The 19,406-nt window shown below is 34.5% G+C and overlaps 1 protein-coding gene across 1 annotated transcript; it reads right to left on the bottom strand.

The window, feature by feature from the left end:
* Positions 1 to 318: 318 nt before the first annotated feature.
* LOC129005108 (cullin-1-like) lies at positions 319 to 17,991 on the bottom strand. Its single transcript, XM_054433913.1, has 2 exons — positions 15,310 to 17,991; positions 319 to 879 (listed from the first exon to the last, which is right to left on the bottom strand). The coding sequence occupies exon 1, from the start codon at positions 17,636 to 17,638 to the stop codon at positions 15,329 to 15,331; it is 2,310 nt and encodes a 769-aa protein (XP_054289888.1). The 5' UTR covers positions 17,639 to 17,991; the 3' UTR covers positions 319 to 879; positions 15,310 to 15,328.
* Positions 17,992 to 19,406: the final 1,415 nt, after the last annotated feature.

The following is a 19,406-nucleotide window of genomic DNA, read 5'->3' as shown; positions in this document are numbered from 1 at the left end:
TACGGATAGAATTACGACTCGCTGCCGACTGTGTTGAGGTCACTCCTGCTGGCCTTCCGATTTAAAAACTGTCTTCAGTTGATCTAAAGAGATTTATTATGGAAAAACTGAACTGGAAATGGTATTTTGCTATTTAATGGAGGGTCATACAGTAATTATAGTTTGACATTGATTAGTAATCACCTCACTGCAATTATTTTACACAAATGGCTTAGTTAAGATTTTTATAAATCCACCATATGCACACAAAAAAGTAAGATTAACATCACAAGTATAATTTAAACTATTACTAGCTAGGGTAAAGATTGAAAACCGAGCTTTTAGAAAAAAATTTATTAGATCCAAGTGAAAATATCATTGTGTACTTTTAGGTTAACTAATTTATTTACACAAAACAACTCAAATAAAAAAGGAAATAACGTAATTTTTAAATATAACATGGATCTAATTAATACCTTAGTAAAATATGGATAGTAAATTTACAAGAAAATATATTATGCCCAGTTTCAAACAACATTCAAAGGCAGAACGATTGCCAACAAAACATATCTTTAAACAAAATAAAATGTGAAATAAAAGTCAAAAGGGTTGATACAAAAAAAATGTTGTATTAACCCTGCATCAAATAATTTCAAATACCTGGATTTTCACATGAAAATCTTGGACTCAAAAGATTTTCTTTATAAGAAATTGGCAAAAAGTTTATTGTGAGGAAAATTTAGTGTACCTTAGCTTATTATGTCTTTATAAATATATATAACAAATATTAATTATCACAGGTTTAACTGGACTAATTATTTAGTAGCTTCCTCTCATCTTCCATTGCATCTCTTCCAGTAAACAGCATCGGTAGATTAGGCAGCACATCATGAAACATTCCTGAAAAATGTAAATCAATTAAATAAAATTTTGAACATTTTATTGGGATTTTTTTATTGGTAATACTGCTTCACTTGTATTGAATGGCAATAAATTAAGTGATTTCATGCATAGGGACATTGCCATACCAACAATCTTCAAATAGCCTTTCTTGATATTGATACCGTATTGTAACTGCAGTAGCCTATCAAGACCACTGGAATATATCACAACAAAATTATCAATACCATGTCAAAAGTACAATATTTAATCATTTTTTTTTAGTTCTAAGCCAAAAATAACTACATTTTATAAAATACAAATATTACGCATTCCATAACATTTCATGACATATAGTCTAGATATTGACTTGGATTGTTTATAAACTTGAATTTTACTTTACCTGATGGTTTTCTTTTTCTAAAATTGTCATCAACATATAGCTTTCAATAACTTTTATGAGGTAATGATTTTGTTTAACCCAACGAGTGGCGAATCAACAAAACATGTCGGATTTCAAATCGTGTTGCTGAAGTGGCAACTGACAAATTTTGTCGATTAAGGTAACATTTTATCCCGTTGCATTTTTAGTCAATCTTTACTTGAGGATAGTGTGACGAAATGCATACGGTATATATATTATGTAAAAAAGTCCTAAAACGTTTTATACAGGGTGAGTCTTCTAAGCTGTCCTAAACAGATTACAGACGAATGGCTTGACATACAGAGATGAAACAAAACTTTTCCCCACTAATTCATACCCAAGGAACAACGTAAAATGTTTTTACCATTTTTTAAATACAGGGTGTTAAGAAACTGGGGGTCATGGGTTCGAATCTCAGAGTTTTCAAATGTAAACATATGTAGTGTTATGCATCATTTTAAAGCTCTAGACAAACAACTTAGTGAAAGCAGAACTCATTTATCTTTGTCCGTTTCAAAATGGCGGCCGTTTTTATGGAAAATATTAATATTTACAGATTACCCTGTATCTTGGAAACCACTAAACTTATTTTCGTTCTGTTTGAAGATTCTTAATCCTCGTCGTTTCAGCTTTAATGTGATGTACGACAAGTCAACATTTTAAAAAATGAATATTTTTCAATGATTTTATTTTGTTTTAATGTTGGTAGCCTTGTAAATGAAAAATGTTAAATAGCAACATGTGTAAAATTCTGCATCACTTTCAAGGTCTTGCAAAAACGAACAACTTTTAAATTTAAACCTACCATCTATCTTTGGTAGTTTTCCAATTGCTCATATAAAACCCATGTTAAACGTACAGTACTGGAGATTAGTGAATGCAGATACACTATTCCCGTGGTATTGCGCGTTTAACATGGGTTTTATATGGGCAATTGGAGTTTTTGGTTAATTACTATAAGGCCCGGTTTCCCCAACTCATTTAAACTTAGTTTTAAGTTAAACGGCGATTTAAACTTAGTTTAAATTTGATTTGTGTTTCCCCAAATTTAAACTAGGTATTAATCTAAGTTCAAACTAAACCACCTCTCGACTTGGTTTAACTACTGGGGATAAAATAAACTGAGTTCAAATTAGTAAATTACAACAGTAACATAACCTCAAATCAAAACAAAAAGTAGGTGTTAAAACAATAATAATTGAAGCAACTACAAATTCATTTGGACGAAAATAGGCTTGGTTTAGGGATAGCTTTAAGTTAAGTTTTATTTATATTTTAATTTATTGTTTTTATTAAGTTATTTTTTTAGTACATTTGATTTTATTTCAAGTTAGGCTACTATTAATTAATTGCAGTAACTTATTTACCCCCTCAAACGGAAGAGTTAATAGACATTTCCGAAGAAGTAGAAGATGAAGATTATGATACTTTAGTACCTAGAACAAGAGGGCCTACTAAAATAAGGGACAGAATTGACCATTTCAATAAATGAAATGAATCTGAATTTGACAACAACTTATAATAAATTAATAAAATGATAACATAACCTTAAACAGTGATGTTATTCTATAGCTGCATTCGCACTTTGCTGTCTGCTCTACTGAGTTGTAGCGTAGCGTTGTGGTAGTTGTAGGAAACACTAGCCCAAAGGCCACCGAAGATTCCTTACAAATACACATTCAGGATTGCCAACCACTCGAATAGCCGTTTATCTTAAACGAAGCCAGTAAAATGTTGGAGAAACCGAACACACATTTTAAACGGAGTTTAAAAATAAACTAGTTTATTATAAACGTAGTTTACACCATTTTGGGGAAACCGGGCCTAAAACGACCAAAGATAGACGGTAGGTTTAAATTTAAAAGTTGTTTGTTTTTACAAGACCTTCAAAATGATACACAATTTTACTATGTTGCCATTTACAAATTTTCATTTACAAGGCTACCAACTTAGAAAAAAAATAAAATCATTGAAAAAATATTTAGTTTTTAAATTATTGACTTGTCGTATATCAAATTAAAGCTTAAACCATGAGGATTAAGAATTTTCTAACAGAACGAAAATAATTTTAGTGGTTTCCAAGATACAGGGTATTCTGTAAATATCAATATTTTCCATGCAAATGGCTGCCATTTTGAAACGGACAAAGGTAAAGAAGTTCTGTTTTCACTAAATTGTTCGTCTAGTCTAGAATTTTAAAATGATGCATAACATGGCATATGTTTACATTTGAAAACTCTGAGATTCGAACCCATGACCCCCAGTTTCTTAAACACCCTGTATTTTAAAAATGGTAAAAATATTTTTATGTTGTACCTTGGGTATGAATTAGTGGGGAAAAGTTTTGTTTCATCTCTGTATGTCAAGCCGTTCGTCTGTAATCTGTTTAGGACAGCTTAGAAGACTCACCCTGTATATACCCTTATTGTCGAAGAAACTTAAAATTCAATGTTGACAGGTTGGTCACACAAATAAAAGCTTTGGATTTTTCAAAGCTGAAATAAAAGAACACTTCATCGTCTAACCTCCAATGGCGGTGTCGTCATGAAATTTAGTCTGATAACAAGACGAAGTGTGAGTTTTATTGGTAATTTTACAGTTTAATGTGTGTTTAATGTTGTGTTGTGTATTAGGTGTAATATTTGTACATTATTTTGCATAAATATTTACACGCATGTGATCCAAAGATCAAGACTAGAATTTTATTGATATAAAGTCAGAGGAGTTTTGTGTTACAGTACCCCCCCCCCCCCTCCCACCAACCAACCAACTATGTTGATTACACTACTATGTTGCTACATTGTGTTGTGCTATGTTGACTGATGTTGACTACTATGTGTCCTACTATGTAGGGACTATGTTGAGGTATCCCTCTTATCCGGTACATTTTAACCGGACATCGGTTTAACCGGACTACACTCAGGGGGAATGACATCTCTTTAACCGGACAATTTTTATCAGCACATTAGTTTATGGTGTTAGCCTCCGAATCACTTTAGTTAATAAAAATGGTTTAAATACCTTTAACTGTCAGGTGATCCTTTGAGTAGTATATTACACTACTGCAGTTTCAGCCCTCAGGGGGCTTTCTTCAGGTGTCGAAGGAGGTCAAAATTTTTCATTCATACGAATTCGTCACATTAAAACTACGAGAACACAAATACGACTACGGACACGAACACGAACACGAACATAAAAAACGAATACACACGTAAGAGTCACAAACATTTCCCATGGGTTAATTGATGCGCGACGCGTGCGAGGAGCTAGCCTAGACTAGCGTTATCATTGTTGCAGTCCTTTGTCCACCCCCTCCCTTATCTTTTGTTGCTGATAGTGGAACCGACCGTTCTGCCAACTTCAATGCTGATTCATATATAATGTTCGATTTGAACCCTCTTTGTTCATTTAGTACATTCTGGGGTTCTTTTTTGACGGCCTTATATATTTCAAACTCTTCCATAGTATCCATGAATCGGCCTTTATTGCATTTATGGAGAATTTCGAGATTGTCGTGAATGGCGGAGTAACTGTGGTTATTATCAACTAAATGGTTGGCGTAGGAAGATGTTACTATCGTTACGTAGATGACACATTTTTAATATTCAATGGCAATAAAAGACAGTTAAAGTTATTATGCAACCATTTTAACAGCTTTCACACGCAATTAAAATTTACATTAGAAGAAGAGCAGAACAATGCCATCAACTTCCTAGACCTCACAATTACAAGATCCGACACCAACCTTCAGTTTAAAATATATAGAAAGCCCACCACGACCAGCCAAACAATCCATAGCTCCTCACACCACCCTATGAATCACAAATTAGCCGCATATAACAGCTTTGTACACAGGCTCCTAACAGTACCTCTCAGCCATGAAGATTATATGGAAGAACTCAATACCATCAAATTTATCGCCATGTCAAACGGTTATAAGATCGAGATGGTCGATCGGCTGATTTATAAACAGTTACATAGGGAAAACAGAACCCATAAGCCAGAACAGCAGTATGTTGCCATCGAGTATGGTAATGTATTGAATAACACAGTACAGCGTGAGCTCTCAAAGAATAATATCGCTGTTTCCTTCAAAACATCAGACAGACTAGCTAACATATTAAAGGACCGTAAGAAGCCCTCCAATAACACAAATATCATGCAAAAAACAGGAGTTTATAAATTAAATTGTAGCAGCTGCCCCAGCTTTTATATTGGTCAAACTGCCAGGTCTTTTAACATCAGATTCAAAGAACATTTACCAGGCAAACATAATACTAAATCAACATCTTCCTACGCCAACCATTTAGTTGATAATAACCACAGTTACTCCGCCATTCACGACAATCTCGAAATTCTCCATAAATGCAATAAAGGCCGATTCATGGATACTATGGAAGAGTTTGAAATATATAAGGCCGTCAAAAAAGAACCCCAGAATGTACTAAATGAACAAAGAGGGTTCAAATCGAACATTATATATGAATCAGCATTGAAGTTGGCAGAACGGTCGGTTCCACTATCAGCAACAAAAGATAAGGGAGGGGGTGGACAAAGGACTGCAACAATGATAACGCTAGTCTAGGCTAGCTCCTCGCACGCGTCGCGCATCAATTAACCCATGGGAAATGTTTGTGACTCTTACGTGTGTATTCGTTTTTTATGTTCGTGTTCGTGTTCGTGTCCGTAGTCGTATTTGTGTTCTCGTAGTTTTAATGTGACGAATTCGTATGAATGAAAAATTTTGACCTCCTTCGACACCTGAAGAAAGCCCCCTGAGGGCTGAAACTGCAGTAGTGTAATATACTACTCAAAGGATCACCTGACAGTTAAAGGTATTTAAACCATTTTTATACATTAGTTTAACCGGACTAGATCGGCAGGAAGTGGGCAGTACTGAAACGACTGTTCTTATGGGAAAGATTTGAGACCAGTGATCACGTGTCTAAATACAATGCTCTCCTAAATTTAAGTCGAATATCACAGTAAACAGTCCGTTTTAACGAGTTTTTGGGGACGTTGGTTTAACCGGAAAATCCGTCATCCGGACTGGCCTAGGTCCTGAGGAGTCCGGATAAAAGGGAGTCTACTGTATTTATTTTGTGGTCTATAACAGCTGATCAGTTATTTTGTTTACACTTTTGTTCATGTGTAAACAAACTATTCTAGTACTTATCTTATATTTTAAGAAACATTTGAAAAACTTATGACAACTAGCCTGACCATACTACTGGACCGAATTACATGCGTACCACACCCCCATTTCATTTAGTGTTAAACTCAAATAACATGCATTTGATACAGGAAAATTAAGTTTTTTTGTTAAATTTGTTGTTAAATGTTAAATTTTTGTTGTTATGATGTTTGCTAAATTTGTTGTTTACACAAAAACTAAAAGAGATACGAAGTAAGTGTAAATTACAAAGTTGTTAAGAATTAAAAAACCTATAACATGAAACATGCTATGCCGCTTGACATATGTTGCTATTTGAAATTTTTGAACAATGGGCATGTGCAAATTTTTATAAAATCAATTTTTTTAGAATTTGTATTACTTCAAAAAACCGTTACTTGTAGCATATCACAGTAAAGCTAATTTCATAGCGAGTAAGAAAATTCAATCGGAGAAAGGCTAAATGCATTGGTATAGAAAACACAGAGTAAAAAAAAAATATATATTGATTTTTCCCAACAAAAAAACTGCCGCCATTTTGAAACAGAAAAAATAATTAATTTCTGTTTTCGCCAACATGTTTGTCTACTAAATACCTTTAAAATGGTGTATAACATGACATATGTTTACATTTGAAAATTCCTATATTCGAACTACTGGAACTAGTGATCCTGGGTTTTTGGCACACCCTGTATCGGAAAAAGTTTAAAATATGTTTACATTATTCCTTGGGGTCAATTTAGTGGAAAATAGTTTTATTTCATCCTTGTACTTTAAGCTGTTTTTCCGTAATCAATTTGAGACACCTAACGTGGGACACCCTGTAGTTATTTTCCATTATTGACTTGATATAATTTATGTATACAAATGTACTTTTTGAATAAAGGATTTTTTGATTTGATTTGTGCAGGTTTTATTTGTGTAACGTTGTGAGCATCTGTACACTCACAACCATTGTTTCTTTTCTGGCATTTAAACTGATTGTTGTTTACATTCAGCAAATATAATCTCTCTCTAAAAATATAAAATGGAAATATTGAACAACTTTAAATTTTATAAAAAAAACCAAGAGATTTATTTTATTTATCTATATAATTAATACGCTACATGAAACTTTGTCGGTTGAACTCCTCCGCCATTTCTTAACCGATTTTATCCATTGACGTCTCATTGGAAAGAGCGTGTCGCGTAGATTTGCAAACTGGCCTTACATTTTTGAAAAAGTCCCTTGGGCTCTGCCCCAGTGGCTTTGAAAGTTCCCATGTTATCCTTATGGAGAACATAATTGTTTACATTTTGATCAGCTGTATAATTTAATTGCTGTTATTTATTTTTCAATTCAATGAAACGCATTGAGTACATTTATTTACTATTTGAGTTTGTGTAAACATAACCCCTAAGACGGATCGTGTTAGTATGGTTTTATATTAAATTTGTGTGTTTATCGCTGTTTTGTGTCGCTATGACGGATCGTGTTAGTATGATTGTAACTTAAATTTGTGAATTTATCGTTGTTTTGTGTAGCTATAATTTGTTTATTTGTTGTTTTTTCTTTTAAATGCCTCCGACGCTACTACAGCGAAACATAGACAGGAGGCGTAATCTTGATAACGACCGCAGCTACAGAACAGTGACACGTAATAGGCTCAAGTATTAGGTTAAAAATGCGCCCTAACACTACCCCAAAACAACTTTTCGTTCTCAATTGGCCCTCTATCTATGACCTGTGTTGCCTGTACAGCGAGACATTTTGAGAAGGAGAAAACCAGCCGGAATGCTTTAGGTTTATCAATAACGAAGATAAACACGGTCTGAGTTGCACACCGGTAATCTTTGAGTTTACTCTTTTAAATTCATTGTAAATATGACTGTTATTCGTTTTGAAATAACGGCTGTAATACTTTGCAATTGCTTGAATTCGAGCAACCGGCGCACTTGTCATAAATAATGACTGTTATTCTGTTTAAAATAACGCCTGTAATACTTAGCAATTGCTCGAATTCGAGCAACAGGTACACTAGTATTATTTATATTATTACAAAAATCAGTCAATCTTCATTGGTTATTAATTATCATTACAGAATGGAGCATTTTGAGGAACTTTTATTTGAAAACCCCGATTTAAAGGATTATAATGAGATTCTGACATCAAGTTTTTGTTTCCATTTACCTAAGATTGTAAATTGCTTCCCTGATGAAAGCCATGATATAGTTAACAGTGCAGCTCAAATTGTGATGAAATTTTATACCATATGTGGGAAGTTGGATGATCTGGAGGGACAGTTGAGAACCATAAAAGAGGATCTTGATCTGGCTGACTCCAAACTGTCAAGGGAAAGGTGCTCTCATCGGGTTGAGAGTGAAAATGCTCTAAAATTTCAAGACGACCTTGTTACTCAAAGGCTGCTCTGGAAACTAAAATACTGGATCCAAACCAGATCTTAACCAAAGCTCGGGAATTCTGCTGCGCTACTAAGTTAATTCAAGAAAGCTATGACAAGCTCCACAACGACTATGAATGAATGTTAACAACGTAATTTTTTTGTGGAAAACAGCAGACTACAAAAAGCAAATAAAGAAGTATGAAGTTTCTAACCATGAATTGACAACTAAACTGATGGAAAAGTTGTTGTATATAGAAAAGTTTTTACTTGACTCGAGAGGAAAAGACTCTTACTTACACTCCTAAAAACCGAAGTAAGTAAATATCGAAATGATGTTATGTCTGTGGGACCATATGTATCACAATTAATTAAATTGCAAAATAAATCAGATGTGGAGAACACACTAAATGAGATGTCTATCAATGAGAAGAAGTATATTTTCTTTTGTAGGTCTATAAATAATAGCACTTCTATAAACTGGTTAGATAATTTAAGTACGGCAAAATGCATTGGAGTTTGCTACTTTTAGATAAATTGACTAAAACAGCGCTCCGCTGTGACTCAGCCCAAGATATCATGAAGCATGCTGATACCTTACTGCAAAACATCGGTCAGGAAGGTGTTGTTCTGCAACAGTTGAACAACAGTTAAATGACTTTGGATGTGGCCTACATGTATAGTCACTGCTCGGCTGCTCCTCTTCTCAGCTGTGTGATCACATCCTTTCCCCACAACTTCCAGAAAAACATCACCAATCAAATACAAGTAATACTTCGTTGTTGTCTAACACTGAACGCAGCAGTCGATGAGTACAATAACAATAATCTCAACAAAGAAGTAAACAAACCTGAAGACATTGGATTGTGTAACAACTGTGATAAATTTATATAACCTTTAAACACACTTAAGTTGACTAACCGATTGAGGCCTCTCTCTACCTGACGAGATTGCCAAAGATTCCCCGAACAAGAGAACTCGACTGATATTACGGATGTTAAAGTAACAACTATAAATACATCTAAAAGGAAAACAAATAGGTCTAAACAAAAAAAATAAACGTAATGCCAATAAACATCATATTATAATCCTGGTTGATAGTTATGAGAGAAGTTTGAGCACAGAATTGTCAGATGTTTGGCCAACTAGAACTCAACACATTAGTAGCATCTTTGTTTAAACCAAATGCCACTCTTGATATTGTAACAAAGAACATTGAAACACTTACAAAGACATTAAATAAAAAAAGACTTTGTTATTGTCAAAGGAGGATCCAACGACATAATATAAAAAATGGAGGAAACGTGATTGAGACTCTGAGGAGCGTTATCGATGTAACTGCTCATACTAATATTCTTGTTGCTGACTAGCCAGTTAAGTACCACACACCCGAAGAAAATAACAGAGTTAAGTTAGTTATATTAACTTGGAAATTGAGAAGTTGGTCGATCAAGCCATCCATGCATCTTTGTTACCTCTTGGCTATCTCTCCCGCAATCTACTTACAACATACAGCCTCCACTTTAATAGGCAGGGCAAGAAGAAAATTGCATGCATGGTTAGGAACATAATACATCCACGATCCCAAGAAACTGATGGTGATAACGCCCGATTATTCCATGAAAACCGTGTTGTTCTAAAAGAGGAGGACATGAAACATATCTTTGATCAATAACATATAACATATCACAATCAATTGGTTGTGTTGCTAGCCTAGTGGTTAGCGTCTCGGACTTCGGTGCGGGAGGGACGGGTTCAATCCCCGGCACATCCACTTAACATTTATCTCTCGTAACTCTCTCGTGAAATGCCACTGACATTGAAAGAAAAAAAAAAAAATAATAATGATTCCTCAGTAGCCTTTGCCCACACGATTTCAGGTTATTTCAGCAGTAATGGCCATATGTAGCTGTTATATTTACGAAAACTTTCGGAAGACCTTCACAAAATGATTTAGTGAACAGCAATTTGACGTCCCAAGTTTCAAAGAAAGGAGCTACTGTGTTTGCTTTAGCAACGAAGCCTGTATATTATGGGAAGCCCAAGTATGAGGATTACACACAAGCTTTTTTACAACAGAGGGACCACTTTAAATAAAGGAAACTAAAAGTACATATTTTGATTACATATTATCCAAAGTTGATGTGTTCTCCGATGGGCTGTGTCTGGGATAAAATAGAACTACAACAATTTGTCTCCTGTCTTGTGAATTTTCATAACCAAACTGAAGCGAAGATCATAATTGTTAATTGTTGAGTAGGCCTAGTAAGAAACGGATTGTCTCATGAGGCTTATGTCAAGAGATTACATCAAGAAATCAACAAACGTACAACACCTACCAACTTCAAATTATCACTTGGAAATAAAAGATGGTTCTTTCCAAGTTCCATCATCTCACAAAGACAGTTCTACAGACACTTCTGATTTGGAAAACATGTCAATCTTCCCACCCCTCAACACATCTCAACATAATTATGATCAACATGAGTATAACAATCAAAGTGAAGTGAGTGTAAGTGCAGAGAAGAGTAAATGTGCTTCGGAGTGTTTACATAAACTGCCAAAGACTCTCATTTCTGGCAGCAATGATGGTAATTTTTTATAGAGAACCAGACTGGGCCAGCAAGAATTACCAATCCCTCCTCTTTACCTATTAATTTACCTATTAAATACACTACAGAGTTGAGTTATTTTTTCCAACTTCCTGAAATTTGATTTTTTGATAATAACAATATTCTCTGTAAGTAGTGTTAAGTTTAATATTGTGTTTTTATAACTGACTCCATTCTGTACAAAATGTGCAATATGAATAAAGTTATTTTGATTGATTGACTAATGTTAAAAGTCCAAATAAAATAACAATTCTACACCAAACCATTCAGCACTTCTCTTCTCGAAATTTTATCATTAGAAATTGTTTTAGAAGAAATCATGCCTGAACTTGTTGTCATAAGTGAACACAAATTAAATAAAAATGTAATCCCTCATGCATCTATAGCAAATTACAAAACTACAAACTATTACTGTAGAAAATCATATCTTGGAGGAGGGGTCATGATTCTTGCTCGGAATAGTTTGGCCATAAAAAGTAAAAAGATACCTGAGTTGAGGATATGTTGGCAGATAAACTTTGAATGCTGTTTGAAGTAAATACGTAAATATTTTCTTTTTTATTAATCGGAGTAGGCCTATATAGAACACCAGGAATTCAATTTGAGACTCAAGAAAAATTATACCGTACAACAGATATGACAGCGACCAAAGGAGCATAGAATTGGAGGAGGAGGATTGAAAGTAGCATAGAAAAAAATAACAAATAATGAGATTAAAGAAAATTCATTTCACAACGATGAATTTAAATTAGTTATAGACCAAATCCTAAAGATTTTAGTGAAGTTTTTAATGAGTAGGCCTATTTTATAAGTGTTGTTGACAATGACAGTTGTCATTCTACCCTAAACTAAATAATCATCTAGACAGTTAGTCCGAAAGCTAATTCCAAATAATGTATCAAAATTCCATATAGGCTATTAAAACCTTTTTTTGAAACTGAACTCGAGCAAAAAATGTCTTATTTTGATAACAAGTTCACTTCCGGTTATGATGAAATTCCAATGCCCATGGTAAAAAGTTCTAAAAATTTATGGATTACTAAAACCCAGGTACATATTAGCCTATTAACTCTTCTTTCATTTCTGTAATTTTTACAAATAAACTAAAAATTTCCAGATTCAAAACCTTACACAAAAATGAGAAAAAAAACAGAACCGTCAAATTACAGACCTTTACCAGTATTGCCTACCATATCTAAGCTCTACAAACTTGCAATGCACTCCCAATTGGTAAGTTTTTTTTTTAAATAATCAATTTTTTGACGATGAACATGGTTTTAGGTCTGGAAAATTTACAACAACTGCTGGTATTGATCTAGTTGAGACTCTTATTGATGCTATTGATAGCGGTGACAACTCTGGAATTTTCATGGACCTTAGTAAAGCATTTGATAGTGTTTCGCATCAGACTCTTATTTCAACGATTTTCAACATTTTGGTATTAGGCCTACTGGTAACTCACTAAAATGGTTTAAATCATATTTAGAAAACAGGCAGCAATATGTTGAACTACGATTACAGAATTCAATCAATTACTTATCAGTCAAATCATCTCTAAAACAAGGCCTAAATATGGAGTCCCTCCGGGGTCTATTCTTGGTCCAATTCTATTCCTCTGTTACATAAAAGGCCTGCCTTCAGCTCTAACGAACTCAAACACTAAATTATGCTTCTATGCTGATGATACAAATTTAATAGTTTCTGGTAGATCAAAAAATGAAATTGAATATATAGGCAATAGTAGCCTTGAATCTATATATGAATATTTATCTTGCAAAAACGTATTGCTTTTAAAACTCAGAGAAAACCAATTACATAAAATTGTTCAACTGCCCAAAAAATACCTCAATTTGGTACTACATGTCATACAACACTAGGCCTGGCAGATGTGCGTTAGCACTCATCTCCCAAGCAACATTGTTAGTCATCTGAGCTGAGTAAATTTTTTTTAGTGGTTTACTGAGTAGGCCTATACTGTAGTGTTAAAACCTCATTTAAAAATTGATAACAATTTATTAGCTCAAGTGATTCAAACTATATTCTTATAACTTTTTAAGGCTATTGCATATTTTTAGAACCAACTTGTAAAGTTGAAACAGCTGACTAAATTCTTTAATTCCCTTTAAATATGAATAATCAATTAATAAATAATTAATTGATGGTTATGCACAAAGTTAACATGGGGAACTACAGAGCCACTGGGGCAGAGCCCGAAAGGATTTTTGATATAAGAATACGCCTAAATGTTAATCGGGAATGTGAGCTATCATCATGCCAAATTTTAGCCAAATCCGTCCAGTAGTTTATGCGTGATTGAGCAACACACAAACTTTCAGATTTATAATATTAGCCTAGTAAGATTTGTACCTACAAATTTTAAATGTGTAGCCTATATTTCTTGAATAAAGTGTTTCTGAATCTGAATCTAAATATAACCAAGATAATTAGCCTACAATAACTAGTCTCAATTATATGCACAGTAACTTAAACAATGTTTGGTTATTACAACCTTGCATATTATTATTAGGTAGGCCTACTCTCCTTGCCAACAATGGAGTAACAGGAAACAGGTAGGCTATTATTTTGTTGTGTGATATGTAAGTGGTACACCGGATAAGTTACATAAAACGGTGAAGTTTCCTTACCTACCAAAACATAACTTAGTAGGTTCCAAAACTTAATGTAGGCCTGGTTAAAAACACTTAGCTATAGGAAATCCTATCCATTTTCTCTTAAAATTGAAACCGTTTAACTTATGGCATATCCTGTCGCAATGAACGCACAGTGGGCCTACCTTGGATAGTAAAAATAAAAGCAAGCAAATTTAAGCTAACTAGGACCATAGATAAAACATACTCCCTTAGTATAGATTTCTCATCCTTATGGAACAGCTGAAGACAATTTTATTGTTAGTTCATGTACGGTTTATGTAGAGGTCGTGTTTTGTTTACAATTTGTTTCCCGTTATTACAGCCATTTAAAACCTCATTTAACCAAATAATACGATCTAATCATAAACAATAACTTGTCCCCTAGTTATATAACCAAACAGTTAAGCACAAATCAAGAAATTAACCCTAAAATAATGGAAACAAAGTTTCATTGACACTAGCACCTTTGTGTCACTTACATGAACTAGACACGAAAAACGTGCTTCAAAATTTACAATGGGATGAGAAGTCTACTTGTGTTGGTTAGTCTATGCTAGGACCGTTAAAGATAATTAGTTTGAATTCCACATTAAGTTATTCTTAATAATTTCATCACTAGGGCCTAAAGTGACTCTTTTTGACATGATGAGGTCAAGTTTTAAAACGGAAAACTCGTAAAATGAGCAAGGGTCACTTTTTTGCCTTGTGGTGAACTCAATTTTTTATAATATTTCATAGGTAACTTAATTAAACAAAAAGCTAGAAAACAAAATAGGCTAATTTATATGTTAATATAACCTCTCAGAACGACTTTCAGCTTGTTTTCAATTTTGCTAATGCAAATAAGCAGTTGTTTAGTAAGTGATCCAATCATTTTGTCTATTAGGCCTAAACGAGTGTGTTACAGTTAGGAACTTACATACCTACCATCGATATGTCGAGCAATCGACAACAATAGACTAAGACCTTACCTAATAAATCAATCGATAAACAAATTTAGATCGATAAGTTACGATTGCCACAATCGAAATTTACAACTATTTGAATAGCAGATTTTTACTCCCTAGAGAGTAAAAAAGCTACTTTAGACCCACAAAGCATGCATTAAAACGGCTGTTTTTGCTGCAGTATGACAACAAACTTATTGATCTAGACTCTATCAGTACCCTACAATTAGCCTAGGCCTAAGTGAAAATTAGGGTTACCGTACCTTTGTTTCCAAGACCACATTAAGCAAGGTAGTTGTACATGTCTTTCTGTCCATCAGTTCTGTCCAAGTATTCTTTCTCAATCAAAATGTCGATGCACTTCTTTATTGTTTGCACCTTTGGCTTAAATCTTGATGCAAGTTGCTGGAAGACTTCTGCTACAAGCTGTTGGTGCTGCAGTGTTTTGCGCATTTTCATGATTCTCACAATAGCTGCCTGAATAACCAACTTTCTATCCTCCTCAATATACTTATGTGTGATTTCTTCCGAGAGCTTTTGTTCCGATTTCATTGGGATATTGATGTTAACTCGCAACTTCTTGTTTTTGTATCCGGTGTTCAAGTTCATCACCGACTCAGCATCAATTTTACTTTCATCGAAGTCACAACTGACCAGTTTGGTTTTAAGTAAAATTTCTAGTACTTGCAGGAGGAACTCGACTCTAATTTGGGTTGATTCTGATAGCTGTTGAACTGTCCAGCTTTTACTTAAATTGAACTGAAGTAAGACAGCCATTTGGAATGTGGATGCCTGAAGTGTGTATCGGTTTTTGAAACAGTTTACGATCAATTCCCCTTTAGACATGTTGTATAACCAGTTTAGTTTACGTCCACTGTGCCGATTGCTGTAAAACGTTGTGAACCTGCTAACACTTCGCTCCAACTCTGTTGGGAGGGAAAAATTAAATGATTGTTGAAAGGGCCAAGATCCAGATGAAAGAACCTGAATACTAAAATCGATATCCAAATTTTCATTACTGTTTTCCATATGTCTACGAAACTGGTCATTGAGATCTTTAGAGACTCCGACATCTTGAAACATACGCTGAAGTTTGGACGTGTACTCAAACCCACAAGCTTGCTTTAGTTTTGATATCATAGATGCTTCCGCATCATCACTGGCTGACATGTGTTGCACAAGGCGTCTAGCAAGCATTTTGGAGTAAAACTTCTGAAACACATCCTTATCCTCAATGTACTTGAAGACAACCATTACCTGATTTAGAGTGTCTTCTAACTCAGCTTCTTCTGGATTTTTACTGGATTTCTTCAGAAGTAAGTCACAAAACTTGGCAAGCAATTCCGGAGATTTAGAGCTGGAATTCACAACTTTAGTTACAGCGTTGTTATTGATGAATCTTCCACAGGCCTTATCAAGAGCGGCAACAAAACCACTATCGTTAGAAAATGCTGACAATACTAAAGCATTGTATTTCTTGTGAACTTCAAGGATGGTACTTACATAAACCTTGGGATCATTGACAGCACTTTCACCACATCTTTCAATGGCTTCCAGACCTTGGTTAGCTATATGTACCTCTAACAAATTCCTCAACTCACTAAGTCCATCAGGGATTTTAGACACAAGTTCGTACATTCTTTGTAAATCATCATTCTTATCTGCATCTAACAGATGCTGAAACTCCAAATGGAAAATTTCTAGATGTTTTTCAATAAGTACAATTTCACATGTGCGCCGTAAAGGTACCAAAGTTGACTCATACAGGTAAACTTTAACTCTTTTCTCTTCTTCCAAGAGACGCTGTTCAGCTTTCTTAATGTATTCAGAGACAGAATTTTGCAATAAAAACTCAGAACTCTCTCTGCTGTAATATCTTTCAGTAGCTTCAAGAAACATGTTTTCAAAAGACTCTTTATATATCGTCAAGTTGGGACCTTTGGCAGCTGGATCATCTTCGTTGAGCCCCAACTCAACATAGCAACTGATCACTCCACTAACAAGTCTAGTATTGATGGTCTCTCCGTTCCGTTCCTTCTCAATCAACTTCAAAACTGCGCTGGTAACCTGCTTATCAAGCCTTTTGAATAGGTTTTCTTTCCAGGTCACAAGGGCCAGTTGGTAGATCACGTACATGTTCTTCCGGCCTTCATCACACTCTCGTCGAACCCAATGTCTATTCAAGTAAGAGCAAACTCCATCCAAGACCTTTGAACTGAATTGGTACTCGTCCCACTTAGTCGTGTAAAACTGCAGAACATCTTCGTCCATCAGGTCGATTCCATTTTCTAAAAGATTGACCAAATAGTTCCGAAGAAAATCTTTGAGTTTTTTGTACAATTCTTGACCTACAAATTGAGCCCCACCCTGACTGTTTGAACCACTTTTTTTTGTTTTTGCCGTTGGTCGAGATTGTTGCTGGTGAACACTAGTACAATAACTGTATACATGAGTGTAAAGTTCCATATAGCGACCTTTTGGCATATATTGTTGGTTGTAAACCTGTTCAATTCCACATTTAAGATCACCCCAAATTTGATCTAGGTCGACTGTTCTTAAGCCACAGTTGGCTACTTCTCTATTTGAACTCATGATCACAAATATGTTTAAAGGAAGTCAAATTAAAAACGACAGGCGATATCCAGGAAGAAAGACACAAAAGTAAAAATACAATAACCTTGCAAACATATCCTAGACGCACATTTCACAATAATTATAGTCAGTAGACATTTCGGATGTATTTATATGGCTTGCAAAAGAGGAAGAAGTTAAGATGTTTTAAAATGTTTCGAGAATTTTCGTTTTATAAGCACTTAAAATGTTTCATACAGGTACGAACATAGACAACACGAATTACTGAATCTACTATTATTTGGATTTATAATAATAATTATAGGAATTCCAATTTCCAATTCAGCACTCCTCATCAGCAGAACAATAAATTCAGTACATTACTACTTTAGTACAATTTTTTTCACTTCACCTTGATGGACTTGGACTAGACAAGGTATGGAGAGACGAGAGGCGGAGACTAGACTATTAAGGTTAAGCAAAGTGAACCAAGTAAGAAAGAATGTGACAAAGGTGGATATTCCGTTGAGTATACTTATATAGTATAAAAACATTGAACAATTGTAAAATTATAACAAAGACCAAAGTGTTTTTACTAACTTATTAGCCGTCAATATAAGGCGAACTAATTTTGACAATGAACTTCTTTGTACAGTAATCTTTTTTTTATTGAACCAAAAGTAGACACAATTACATGTATTGGTTACGTCAAAATAATATAATATACAATGGAATTTAACTTAGAATAATAAAATTAACTTAAACATAATCTTTACAAATCATTTTGTTTCGAAGGACAATAATTAAGAATCTAGCCGTCAGTCAGGAAGTCACGCCGCTGTAGTAGCATTTTTAAAAGAAATTAACTTTTTAACTTCCTTTGGAATTTCAGATGGTCTGAGATGTTGTCTGACTCTGCTTTTAGAGGCGTTGGAAGGTTGTTTAAGATAATTACCCAACCCGTCATGTTAAACTTCCCTATCCCATGCGTGATACGTAAAGTTCTTTACCTAACCCGCCATGTTAAACTTCCCTATCTCAAGCGTGATGTATACAACTTCCTTACTTCTCGAGTGATGTAAAGTATCAAAAACTCACTCGGTGATGTAATGAAACCCATTTAAATAACATTGAGTGATTAACTTAAAAAATATAACTCTATGGAGCCAACGACGTTCAACGCTAGAAATCAGCTGTGTGCTTGAATTTTATTGTTATGCTTTGAAGAATTTTCCTAACCTAGCTTTTGTTTGTAAATGAACGCTACCGTACCGTTAGAAGATGAGTGAAATGGATAATGAAGCATATTGCTCGTAACCTCCTGTATATTGTCGGGTCAGGTAAAATCTTGTACGTTACACGTTACGCAAGAGCGTGTTTACATCACTTCGGTGAATTATGCAACTCGCTTTCGCTCGTTGCACAACATTCACCTGCGTGATGTAAAAACGCTCTTACTACACTTGTAATGTAAATAGCTATTACTTCACAGGTGAAGTAAAGTTTGAAAAACTCACTAGTGAAGTAATGAAACCCGTTTGAATCACATTGAGTGCCCAACTTAAAAGAAATATACCTCAATGGAGCCAACTACGTTCAACGCTAGAAATCAGCTGTGCGCTTGAATTGTATTGTTATGCTTTAAAGAATTTTAATTGTCCTAACCTAGCTTTTGTTTGTAAAAGAACGTTACTGTTAGTACATGAGTGAAATGGATAAAATGAAAAATAGTGTGCGTAACCCCCTGTATATTGTCGGTTCAGGTAAAATCTTGTACGTTATACCATGG

The sequence above is a fragment of the Macrosteles quadrilineatus genome, unplaced genomic scaffold (genome assembly GCF_028750875.1).
Source record: "Macrosteles quadrilineatus isolate MER2022 unplaced genomic scaffold, UCM_ALF_1.0 Scaffold_16__1_contigs__length_3527350, whole genome shotgun sequence".
Taxonomy (NCBI): Eukaryota; Metazoa; Arthropoda; class Insecta; order Hemiptera; family Cicadellidae; genus Macrosteles; species Macrosteles quadrilineatus.
Note: the sequence above shows the minus strand (reverse complement) of the source record. Positions and strands in the feature narration are given on the sequence as shown.